This window comes from Elgaria multicarinata, chromosome 2 (genome assembly GCF_023053635.1).
Source record: "Elgaria multicarinata webbii isolate HBS135686 ecotype San Diego chromosome 2, rElgMul1.1.pri, whole genome shotgun sequence".
NCBI lineage: Eukaryota > Metazoa > Chordata > Lepidosauria > Squamata > Anguidae > Elgaria > Elgaria multicarinata.
The window spans coordinates 13,107,691-13,120,865 of NC_086172.1; the positions used below are offsets into that span (position 1 = coordinate 13,107,691).

General features: G+C 43.4%; 1 protein-coding gene across 3 annotated transcripts in view; it reads right to left on the reverse strand.

Annotated features, from left to right (window-relative positions):
- Positions 1 to 7,427: 7,427 nt before the first annotated feature.
- TRAF3IP1 (TRAF3 interacting protein 1) overlaps positions 7,428 to 13,175 on the reverse strand; it is a 35,846-nt gene continuing 30,098 nt past the window's right edge. For all 3 annotated transcript variants that reach the window (XM_063116034.1, XM_063116033.1, XM_063116035.1), the window contains 2 exons: positions 11,635 to 11,858; positions 7,428 to 10,234 (listed from right to left, as the gene is read on the reverse strand). In XM_063116034.1, coding sequence (XP_062972104.1) covers positions 10,075 to 10,234; positions 11,635 to 11,858 — 384 coding nt within the window. In that variant the 3' untranslated portion in view covers positions 7,428 to 10,074. The remainder of the gene's footprint in view (positions 10,235 to 11,634; positions 11,859 to 13,175) is intronic.

Below are 13,175 nucleotides of genomic sequence, written 5' to 3' on the forward strand. Positions count from 1 at the left end.
CCGTCAAGGGAGGCCCCGCTGGCTCCCCTGCGGCGCCGGCGCCTCTGAGGCTAGCAGGGGACTCCCTTGCCTCCGCCTGGCCGGTGGAGCAGCTGCAGAGCGCCTTCCAGCCTTCCTGCCACCTGATCGCCTGGAAACCCGCCGCCCCGGGACTTCCTGCCTTGCAGTTAAGGTGGTTTGGCAACGCCTTTTTTGCCTTTGCCTTTAAGGCGTTTGGGTTTGTTGGACAACCCAGAAGAAAAGGCTGCCGGGATCCACACGACTGCTTTAAAATGGTTTATACCAGTAGTGACAACTGTTGGGGCCCAGGACACACTCCGCATACACAGTTCTCAAAACGTTTTCAAAGTCTCGTATCCTGTTTGGCTAAAGCATTTGGCCCCTTTGTTGCTTTGGATTCTAAAAGATAACTAAAGGCAGACAGGGCAGAGATGAATCAGGATGTGCATGATGAGAACATGGGATCTTGGAGAAGAACTCAGAATCCCCCCCAGGAAATGGATGGGCAGCTGATGCAGGACAGAGAAGGAAACCCATAACGAATTTACGTTGTGGAACTTGCTGCCGGCGCAAGGCTCGCGGGGGCGGGGGGAGGGATGGCTGCTGGGCTCAGAGGGGCTTTGGACCCCGGAGTGACCGCAGTCAGTCGGGATAGCTCAATGCGGCCCCCACGGTCAGGGGGCAGCAAGCTGCTGTTCCAGGGTGAACGAGGGAGAAGGGCCGTTTCCTCTGTGTGGCCTCCTAGAAGCACCTGGCTGGTCATGGTGGGGATTAGAAAGCTGGCCTAGAAGGGCCTCCTTGGTCTGACTCAGTAGGAACTAGTCTTATGTTTTTATTTCTTTGAAAGCACTTCCTCAGGGCAGTAGAATAGAGTCTCACCTAGAAATGGGTTGGGGGAATTGCTTAGTGTACACACCCACCCACATTATATATAGGATTCGGGGAAGTGATCTCACCACACACACACCTCCCCTCCCCATCCTCTCCCAGCTTTCTTGACAGCTATCCAGAATTATTAGAAGCACCGTATTACTTAGAAAAGGATGGGGGAAGAGGAAGAAGGATTGACCAATCAGAGACACTGTCACATCCGATGTGCCTCCACTGAGGGGCATCCTTTGAACCAGACCTTGCTTAGTGTCTCTAGGACAGGGGCAGGCAACCTGTGCTCCCATCAGCCTTAGCCAGCGGTGGGGGATCCAGCTGGACATCAGGAAAAACTTCCTGACTGTTAAAGCAGTACGACAATGGAACCAGTTACCTAGGGAGGCTGTGGGCTCTCCCACACTAGAGGCATTCAAGAAGCAGCTGGACAGCCATCTGTCAGGGGTGCTTTAAGGTGGATTCCTGCATTGAGCAGGGGGTTGGACTCGATGGCCTTGTAGGCCCCTTCCAACTCTACTATTCTATGATTCTATGATCATGGGAGTTGTAAACCAAAACATTTGGATGGCCACAAGTTGGGCTCCCTGCTCCATGAAATGCCATCCTGTAGCTGACTGAGCAATAAGGCACACAAAAAGACTGGACTGGATTTCACACAAGATGTGATCAAATTAACAAGGATCAGAAGAATGCGCCTTTTGAAAAAATTCTGGTACTAATCTTTGTGGCCCCCACATAAGTGTTTTGCTTTTCCTCCGGTTTCTTACCCACCAGGACTGAAAACATTGGACTAAGCAGCTGTAGTCTGGGCTGCATGGTTCTCCCATATTCATATATAGAATCTTACCAAGAGCACCTTGCAAATTGATGCCAGCCATCTTCATGATCCTCTTCTTAATAATATTTTGCGCTCATAAAGGGTTTCTTAACGTCTCTTAAAGGCCTGGGGGGAGCACATGATGTCAACGTCCTGGCTAATGAAAAAGTGCCAGCACTGCACTCCTGGGAGCCCTGGCTCCACTATACCACCAGCCAGCACCATATCTTGGTTGATGGACTCCATATTTTAGGACATCATCAGATTTTTACAGGCCCTATTCACATCATTATCTGCATACCCCGCACCTCCCAGCCCTTCTAGCCTTCTTTGCGCAACAAAAACAGACCCTGGTAAATCCGAATTCTTTTTGAGATGGAACTTCCTGCTATCTCCTGCTGTGTGTAGAAGACGCACCATGATCAAAACAGCCCACTGACTGGGCGACATGCATAAGAACATAAGAAGAGCCCTGCTGGATTAGGCCGAGGGTCCATCTAGTCCAGCACTCTGTTCACACTGTGGCCAACCAGCCATTGGCCAGGGACCAACAAGCAGGACATGGTGCAACAGCACCCTCCCAACCATGTTCTCCAGCACACAAGCTTACTGGTGCACACAGGCTTACTGCCTTGAATACTGGAGATAGCACACAACCATCAGGGCTAGTAGCCATGGATAGCCTTCGCCTCCAGGAATTTATCCAACCCCCTTTTAAAGCCATCCAAATCAGTGGCCATCACTACATCCTGTGGTAGTGAGTTCCATAATTTAACTATGTGCTGTGTGAAGAAGTACTTCCTTTTATTTGTCCTGCATCTCCCACAAATCAGCTTCATGGAATGCCCCTGGGTTCTAGTATTTTGAGAGAGGGAGAAAAAGGTCTCCCTATCCACATTCTCCATACCGTGCATCATTTTGTACACCTCTATCACGTCTCCTGTTAGGCTCCTTTTTTCCAAGCTAAACAATCCCAGTTGACGTAACCTTCCCTCATAGGGGAGATGCTCCAGCCCCTTAATCATTTTAGTTGCCCTTTTCTGCACTTTTTCCAGCTGTATCATATCCTTTTTGAGATGTGGTGACCAGAACTGTACACAGTATTCTAAGTGTGGTCGCACCATGGTTTTGTATAATGGCAGTATGATACTGGCAGTTTTATTCTCAATTCTTTTTCTTAAAATGCCAAACATGGAGTTTGCCTTCTTTACAGCAGCTGCACACTGGGTGGACATTTTCATCGAGCTGTCCACCACGATCCTGAGATCTCTTTCTTGTTTGGTCACCGGCAGTTCAGATCCCATTGAAGGGTGTTTTTTTTTGCCCCAACGTGCATCACTTTACACTTCCTTACATTGAATCGCATCTGCCATTTGGATGCCCACTCTCCAAGCTTAGAGAGATCCCTTTGGAGCTCTTCACAATCCCTTTGTGTTTTAACAACCTTAAATAATTTGGTGTCATCAACAAACTTGGCCACTTCACTGCTCACTCCTAATAACAGATCATTTATGAATAAGTTGAAAAGAATTGGTCCCAGTACCGATCCCTGTAGGACCTTCTCCATCGGGAGAAATGACCATTCATTCCTACTCACTGTTTTCTGATCCATGAGAGGACCTCTCCTCTTATTCCATGACTGTTAAGTTTGTTCAGCAGTCTTTGGTGAGGGACTTTATCAAAGGCCTTTTGGAAGTCCAAGTAAACAATATCCGCAGGATCACCCCTGTCTACATGTTTGTTGACACTCTCAAAGAATTCTAGTAGATTAGTGAGACAGGACTTGCCTTTGCAGAAGCCATGTTGATTCTTCTTCAGCACAACCTGCCCTTCTATATGCTTACTAATTTTGTCTCTAATAATGCTTTCAACGAATTTACCTGGAACAGATGTCAAGCTAACCGGCCTGTAATTTCCCGGAACCCCCTGTATCCCTTTTTGAAAATGATGTTACATTGGTCATCTTCCAGTCCTCTGGTACAGAGGCTGAGTTTAGGGACACGTCACATATTTTTGTGAGGAGGTCCGCAATTTCATATTTGAGTTCTTTGAGAACTCCAGGACGGATACCATCAGGGCCTGGTGATTTATTTGCTTTCAATTTGTCAATAAGGTTGAGAACTTTAGTCTTTAGTCACCACAATTTGCCTCAGTTCCTCAGACTCCCTTCTTGAAAACATCAGTTCAGGCACAGGCATCTGTCCTGTATCCTCTGCAGTGAACACAGATTCAGAGAATTCATTCAGCTTCTCTGCAATCTCCCTGTCCTCCTTTAGTACCTCCTTAACTCCATTGTCGTCCAAAAGTCCAACTGCTTCCCTAGCTGGTTTCCTGCTTCTGATATATTTAAATAATTCTTTATTGTTGGACTTGATATTATTAGCAATGTGCTTTTCAAAATGCTTTTTTGCATCTTATTGTTTGCCATCTCCATGATAGTGTGTGTGTGTGTGTGTGTGTGTGTGTGTGTGTGTGTGTGCATTGTTCACACCTGAACAATGCATATTCCATATCTAAAATGCACGTGTTTGTGAATGGGAATAAAACCTGTTCCCTTCCTAGCAATATTCCAGATGCTGATGGGGTTGTGGAAAAAACCTACAACCACAGTGAAAGTGAACATGACAGATGCTGAATTCAGATAACGTGGTGTGTGCCTCTAAAGTTTCACATGTTTTGTACAAAGCAAGTCAATGGATAACAACTCTTCTTAAGACATGATGATAGAATTCTAATTCTAAATGTAATTTTAATCCCCCCAAAATGTGCTATAAGAAACATGCACATCTGCCCTCTGTTCATAAATGCATTCCACTTGGTGTTTATATTTTTAGCACAGCATTTGACTCACTGTGGAATTTTGGAATGTTTTGTAAACATGGCTTGAGGTAATAACTCCCTGTATGCGCACACAGTTCTTATGGGAGTGAGGCCATAGGGCCGTAGCTTCCCCTCAGTGCTGACACTGCTTCTAGGTGACTGCATGGGTTGGGGAAGCCATGGTAGTTCATCACTCCATTCTATGTTAATCAAGCTGGATCAGAGCAAACTGCCTGTGAAAGATTTTGGAATAAAATTTATTGCGTTACTGATGGTGAGTTAATGTTGCTTTTTTTTTTGCTTTTTTTTTTTTAGTTCTTCCTTCAATAGAATGGCTTCCAAAACCCAAACCTTGCAAATTAAGTGATTTAATGTGCAATCCTATGCATGTTTAGACAGACAAAAGTCCTACCGTTCCCAGCATGTCAAGAAATACTTTTGTAAGCTGCCATGAGAGCCTTTTTTGGCTGAATGGCGGCATAAAAATCCTTAAATAAATAAAATAAAATAAATAAATAAACTTAGCCTGGCTGGCTGGGGCATGCTGGAACTGTAGGACTTTTGTCTGTCTAAATACGCATTGGATTGCATCCTTAATGAATTTACAAGCACCTATATGAAATTCATTTAACAAAAAACCTTTCGGATTAACTTGTGTTAAGGGTTTTCCATGTTCACTCAAGCTTCAAAATGCCAGGAAATTACAGCTGTTAAAGGCCATGCACTAAATAGATGTGTTATTTAGGCAATATGCATATGGTATGGTATCCTATGTTGTGGTTAGTTCCAGCTTTAGCACTATATTGATGCTGGGTGGCTGTCAGTTGCAGAGTGATGGACCCCTATGAGCAACTACTGTCATTTGTTTTAGTATGCCCCAATCACTTGGCTCACTATTTCTTCTGGTGTCAAATTCACTACACCAATTCACAAACTTTAGAAGTTGTTCTCATCTGTGCACTAGCACCAAGAATATCTCCATTCCCCTCCATTGGATAAGCAAAGCATATCAAACTATTAGTTGAGGATTTAGGCTACTACATTAGTACTTAAATTCTGTTTCCAACATCTGGAAAGCCTCCCTTTCACACTCTCCCATCTGTTGTAAGAACGCAATTCCACAGTTATAGTATGTGAATGCATGCTAGAACCACATGGGTTTTCCAACAGCATGAGTTTTCCTGTGATCATAGCCCAGCTGGGCCATCTCCATGTACCAAATTTCACATACGTTCCACAGCAACACCGGATTGTACCACTGGCAAGTATTTCCCAGCCACACTGCTATGAGGACAGCTTCTGGAAGAGCCCGGTGTTTTACATATCATATGGCTGTGTGTTGATTTTGTCATGGAAAGGGAATGATAGTAATGCTATCGAAACCAGGCAAATATGAGTCCATAAGGATATGCCCCACAAATTTATGAGCAGTTTCATTCCAGAGGGGATTTTCTACAGCTGTCAACAGCATTCACACTTTGTGTACAAGGGAGTATTTGAACCTGCCCTTTAAATACAACAGATTTCTTATAAAAATCCCATACATTACATTATTGCCTTTCTCAAGAAATAGGTTCCCTTGAAAAGTAAATTCACAGGATGCGATTAAGTTATTTGTCCTTTTAAACACTTGGCCAAATGGAATGCCTTGACAGCGTTGAAGTCCCCAGTGTGAAGCTTTGGGAGCAGCCCGATTAACTTCGGAGAAAAACTGATTCACTTTAGACTTTATCTGAAATATACAACTAAGGACTCATCTACACCAAGCAGATATTCCACTATGAAAGTGGTATGAATGCGGTATATAAAATACAGGAGCCACACTGCTGCTTTATAGCAGTACTGAAGTGCACTGACAACTGTTGGGGCCCATAGACACATGTCATATACCACTTTCATAGTGCTATATCCTGCTTGGTGTAGCTGTGTCAATGGCCCCCAACAGTTGTCTTTGCACTTCAGTACCACTATAAAGCAGTAGTGTAGGCCCTGCAGTGCAGTTCAATACCGTTATAAAGCAGTAGTGTGGCTCTTGCCTTTTATATACTGCTTTCATAGTGGAACATCCTGCTTGGTGTAGATGAGCCCTAAGAGTAATAGCCAAGGCCTATTGGAAATGATTTAGTTTCTTGAAATAAACCGTTTAGTTTAAATAAAGGTTTAGAACATCTATACACACTTTCAATAAATGCATGAGGGCGGGGGGTACATATCCCCTCCACACCACTGTATGCACTGGCCATGTCCCCTAGCAGCCAAGCATTTGGTGTCAGTGTGACGGAGTAGTAGTAAACATTTACAGATGTAGACCAGCACCCTAATTGGCCAGCCTTTGTGTATTGAGCCCTCCAGATGTTCATTTGTATGCACATCAACCCCTTTCATATTGGCACTGAAAGTGCGTCCACCAGGTGCCATGGCAACTGGAAGATGTGAAGCTACAGGTGTGATCCTGGTATCTCTCTCACAGTCTGTAAATGTGTGGGGAGACGGTCTGTATATACCTTCTATGAGAAAACGTCGTATCATTGTCTGAAAAGGAGCCTTTAGTGTGGTGGCCCCTTCTCTTTGGAATTCCCTGCCCCGGAGGTCAGCTAGGCACCAACACCAGGATGTTTCTGGCGCCTCCTGAAAACCCTATTCCAGGAAGCCTTCCTCAGCTGACCAGCCACTGTTTTTATTGGTCCTTTTATTTTAAACTGAACAATTTTAATTTACTGTTTTTAATCTTTCCCTTTTAAAACGTTTATTCCTATGTGCACTGCTCTGGAATTTAGATATGGAGCGGTATATAAATATTGTAAATAAATAAATAAACAAATTCTGTCTGAAATGCTGACCTTACTATAACCCTATTCATCGATTCCCCTCTCAGATTCATGTGTGTGCAAAAATGAGATCATGGTTTCACGAACACTTCAGTTTCTTATTTTATTGTCTTTCCAAAATAACTGTACAATGCAAACACCACTACTCATAGAAAAAATAGGTCATTTAATTATTTTATATAAAAAAGAAAATAAATTTATAATACAAATTATATTTTATCTGTACATTTTTGCTCACATACAGAATATATTCGATTCTTCTAATACAAATAGTTCTACCATACATACAGATTCACACAGAAATATGATAGGGTATTTCAGATATTGAATTAAGTTGCATGCATTTTGAAAAGATTGTAACTTAAGCAGCCTAACACCCTCTGCTGATCCCTTATGACATTTCGGCCAGGCTTCCTTGTAATATCCCCTTTTCTGGGATTGCACATTGATATTTTATTCGAAATAAGCTAATTATAGCCATACCATACACAATGGCAAACTTCTGCGGTGCTTCTTTTGAAATGTATTCTAAAACAATTATGGTACACATTTTGGGATAGCACCTAATAAAATCAAGGGTCCAATCAATGAAAAACAAGAATCCAAACGCTACCAGTTAACACACTTATAATCATATCATCCACACTGCTAAACAAGGGCTTAGGCAGCAACCCTAATCACATTTATTGGAAGATGGCATTTACTTCAAAGCAAATGTTTTTATTTGGGTGTCAGATTCATAAACTGCACCACAATTTATTAAATGGCTGCTTGCTTGATTGCAACAAGGTGTTTCTCCAAGTCTTTAATGCTTTTACCAGACTTCTCACTGCTTTAACACTCAAAGGTTCAAAACGCAGATACAAAATTACAATTATCCTGCACAACATGTATAACCCATGAGAAATGTAACTTTGTTTCTTAATAAAGAGACGGTAGGTTTTCAAAAGGAATGAAAATGAGGCTTCTCAAATCACATTCATTGGTGAAAAAAAAATCCCGGAAACTCAAGTCACATCCACTGAAATAATGGCATAACTTCAAAAGAATAAAAATAAATTTAGATATTGGGCTGCTTTGCATGACGCAACAGCCCATGGGTTAAACAAGTGGGGCAGAGCAGACGTGTTGCCTGGAGTTGGATTCGTCACTCTTGCTTTTACCTAGCAACCTACAATTGGCTCCTTCATAGGTTGCTTAGCGTGTTGCCTGAACCTGGAGCGCTGGGCTGTTTAGGAGCTAAACAACACAGCAGTTAAGTCAACAATAAACCATGGGCCGTTTAACCCACGGACTGCTGTGGCATGCAAACCAGGTGATATGGGACTAAACACATCCACAAACCAACATGACATGGAGAGTGTCTTTGCCTGCCCCTTCCAGCAAGCATGACATGCCTTAGATGTTCTTCCAAACTTCAAAAGAGAGTGGGGAGAGAAGTCTCTGTAACTGTGCTGTGGTCCCAAGATGTTCCAAGCACCATGGAAGTGCACTGCAACATGGGCAACCTTGAATGCCCTCCTAAATTCAGAGCTGGGCCACTATTACAGCAGTCATGCCATATTTAGAGGCACAGGGAGCCTTGGAAGAGTGGATACAACTCTCTGGACCACACCTCATTCCCTTGCCTAACTTAAAAAGAGGCTGGAGCTTAACTGTGCTGACTTTGTTTCCAAGGTACTTGAGACACTCCAGAAGCAAGGATTCCCTTGCTCCAAGGTCGGGAGGAGAGCTGGGACTTGCCATTTTGCAATGTGCTTTGCAGCTGATCCTAGCACTTTGGAAGTGCAATGCAACACAGACAAGCTCCAGAGCGTCTAAAAAGCTGAAGAGGGGGATTTTCACTGACTCTGCTCTGCTGCACTGCAGAGGCACTTGGAGCACTGGTGAAGCCTGGCATGACATCAGGCAAGATCCCATTAGATGAAAGGCAGGGGGTGCTTGATGCCACAAACTTTTGTCATCTACCAATATTTTTGGGTCCCAGAGAATAAGTACAGCAGGGTCTCTTCAAAACTATATTGGGGACATCAGTGGCAAAAACCAGATCCATGCCTGCATAAATGCATACAACTTCTCCCCTACCTGCATTTACTAATTTCCTCCTAATGATTTAATCTAAAAACATACATGACCAGGTATTTCGGAGAAAAGGTTCTTAAACCAATTCTTTCCAAGTAAATGGAGGCAATACAAATATAATTAACGTAATATTCAAGTAAAATGCTTTTCTTCTCTTCCATGCTGTATGACTTAAGGAAGTACAGGTTAAAAAATTTTTTTCTTGATCTACAAGAATTCCTTGCTGTATTTTCTTTAAAGTTCAAGGAAGTGTTCCAGGCCACTCCAACAAAAGTAGCAAAAGAGTTTCTATTTGCTCAAAATGCCACACGTATGCTGGAAATGAAGGGAACAAAGTTTGATTGTATTGATATTAAAGAATCCAGGAAAGTGACTCTGCCAATAACAATGAAAAACCTACCACCTTAGGTGAATGTTTTGCATTGGTCTTTTTTAAAGCTACAAACGTTGAATGAATAGCAAGTTTCACCCAAGCAATATCAGTCCCCCAAGAAGGCCATACACAATTGTAAATAAATTAACTTGAAATGATATATACTATTACATGCAACCGTTTTATTTGCACATCATGTAACTTTGTTTGTTCCTCATTTCTGTTTAGTAGAAAAGAATATCAGTTCCAGCCCTTTATCTTTCCATTGTTCACCTTCTTGAGTTGATATTATGAACCATCTTCTGGATTTTTTCATCATTTTTTAAAATGTTAGCCCTTTTAGCACAAATTTTATCTTGCTCGTCTTTGATCAACTGGTCCAACTCTGCAAGTTCGGCTTTCAGTGGTTCTACAACACCATCTGTGATACTGAGAGAGACACAAGCAACCTGTTACACTTAATAGCACTAATATGAATCTGACCTGGGTATACAATAACATTTGCCACAAAGAGAGAAGCATGGAGAAGGTTTTATAGAAGTATATACTAAAAAATTAGCCTGAGATATTTTTCTATGGGTTGAATCCAACTACCTGCTTGCCAGTGATGTTGGATGGAGATCTAGGGTAGGAAATGGGGGGGCGGGGGGAGGGAAAGTCACCATGAAAGATTAAGGTGAGAATCAGAGTGGGTCAACAAAGTGTTGGAATGAGGTCTGGCAGTTCCTATAGGCCCCTTCCAACTCTGCTATTCTATGATCTTAACTCTATGACTAGGTTTTCCATCTGTAAAACAGGAATAATAAGGATTTGTCTTACAAACCTAGTATGGGCACAAATGATAATGTTACCTATTTAAACCTTATCTTACAACGTGTCCAAAGTCAAGGGTACACAGTTTTTTGGTCCAAGGGCTGCATGTGATGTTGGCTTGAGGATCACACATGCATACATGTACCCACCCACGCAACAAACACCCACATGTAACACCCACCCACACCCCAACAACCACATCCCACAGTGATCCTGTTTCAGATCACTCTTTCCTCACTGCTTGTAGCAGCAAGGAAAGAATTATCTGTAAGAGAACTGCTGGGGGAGGAAATGAAGAGCCTTCCCTCTACCCCCTCCTCTAGTGATACAGATTATTCTTTCCAGTGTATTAGGATTGTTTGAGGAGCTTTGGCAGCGCAGGGGGGCAGAGCAATATTGGGAACTACAATTTAAGTCTTGGGTGGTCACATGCCGAACGTTCTGCATCCCCGTCCTAGGAAGATGCTAATCACTCATCTAATGGAAGGAAGGAGTCTTGTGGGAGGTACTTTCTCCCAGTCTCCAGTGAAGGCAGCAGAGAAGGCTATGAAGCTCCCTGGTCTAGATAAGCTACAGGGGGCATGGAGTGGACAGAAGACAGAGAGCACTAGGACATTCCTTAACATTCGCCAACCCTGTGTCCTACTATTCTCTTTGGGGACATCTGATTGCTCAGCTGACACAACCTGTGGAGGTTAGGCTGGAGGAAAGTCAGTGGCTGCTCACTTTCCTTGAACCTCTAACACAATGGCATATTCTTGGCAATTGGAGGGAAATGTGCATGTATTTCCCTTGTACCACTGCAGATTTGGGGATTGCTCTGACACCTCCCTCAATATTTTCAGCATGGTATGGAGCCTTAATTACTGGATGAATCCTCTCCTACCCTGCATTATTCCTCAGCTTTGCAACCCTGAAGTTGTCATGACGAATCTGATTTAAGAACATGATTCAAACTTCAAACAGATTATTTTAGATTATCCAAGTTTTATATGGCAATTTCTCAATAGCCTCACCCCTGTTCCTTCTGTAGGGCCTCTTCAAGTTGTTTATTTTCATTCTGCCACATCTGGAGCTCGTTCTTCATGGCATCCACATCTTCCTGAATATAGTCCATGATTTTTCCAAGAGGCAGAGCACTCCGACAAAGGGCCTGAATGGATCCACGAAACTTCTCTATTTCTTTTGCTACTAGGTCCTTCTCCTTTCTCTTTGCTGCTTCTGACAAAAGTGGCTTCTCCTAATTGTTTAAGAACACACAGACACTGAGAGACAGAATTGAAGGGACAGAATCCACTAGTAAAGGAGTGAGCTAAACATGGGGGACAGGTTTGAAAACTAAAAACTAAACAAGAGAACAGCAGCAAGGTACTCTTCCATCATGCTTAGGTACAGCTACAGCTGAGAAGCTTCCCTCTCTTTGGCTACCAATTGCCATCATTGAGGCTACCAGGGGGAGAGGAAGCAGCAGCCAATCACACTTCCGCTGTACCTAGATACAGCTCCAGCTTCAGCCAAGAGGCCTCCTCCCTCCAGCTACCAGCTGCCCATTGCAGAGGCAGGCAGAGGAAGAGGAGGAGGAAGCTGGCTGTCCACTGTGCTCAGATCCAGTACCATGAATGGTCGAATTACTGCCTATCGTGGATGTGATGGACTTTAGGGAATGGAAAGACAACACAATCTAATCCAGGGATTAGCTGACTTCAGGCTTGTTTTCATAGAATCATAGAATTGCAGAGTTGGAAGGGGCCCACAAGGCCATCGAGTCCAACCCCCTGCTCAATGCAGGAATCCACCCTAAAGCATCCCTGACAAATGGTTGTCCAGCTGCCTCTTGAAGGCCTCTAGTGTGGGAGAGCCCACAACCTCCCTAAGTAACTGATTCCATTGTTGTACTGCTCTAACAGTCAGGAAGTTTTTCCTGATGTCCAGCTGGAATCTGGCTTCCTTTAACTTCAGCCTGTTATTCCGTGTCCTGCACTCTGGGAGGATCGAGAAGAGATCCTGGCCCTCCTCTGTGTGACAACCTTTCAAGTATTTGAAGGGTGCTATCATGTCTCCCCTCTTCTAGAACACCAAGATCCAGCAACAGGAGCCTGATGCAAAAGACATATACTTAGAATTAAAGAATTCTGAGCCCAGGTATTTGTTCTGAGTACTAGAACTGATTGGAACTCATACCTGAAAGGGAGTACTGTACAAATTCAAAACCTTTCCATCATTAGAACAGAGTTTCACAGACTGAGGTAACCGACCAGCCAAAGAGGGAGGAGGTGGAACCAGGGTGGGTGGTGGGGAAATGTCAGGTCTGGGAAAAACTCTGCTGGGCAGGCAGGGCAAAATGGATTCACAGGTGATTGAATTTAGGTTAGGAAAAAAAAGGTGAGTAAGGGGAGATATGATAGAGGTATACAACATTATGTATGGTGTGGGGAAAGAGGACAGGGAGATGTTATTCTCCCTGTCATATAATATTAGAATTATATGCCGAATGGTGGCAGATTCAGTTCAGATAAAAGGAAGTCTTTACAAACTGCATAGTTAAACTTTGGAATTC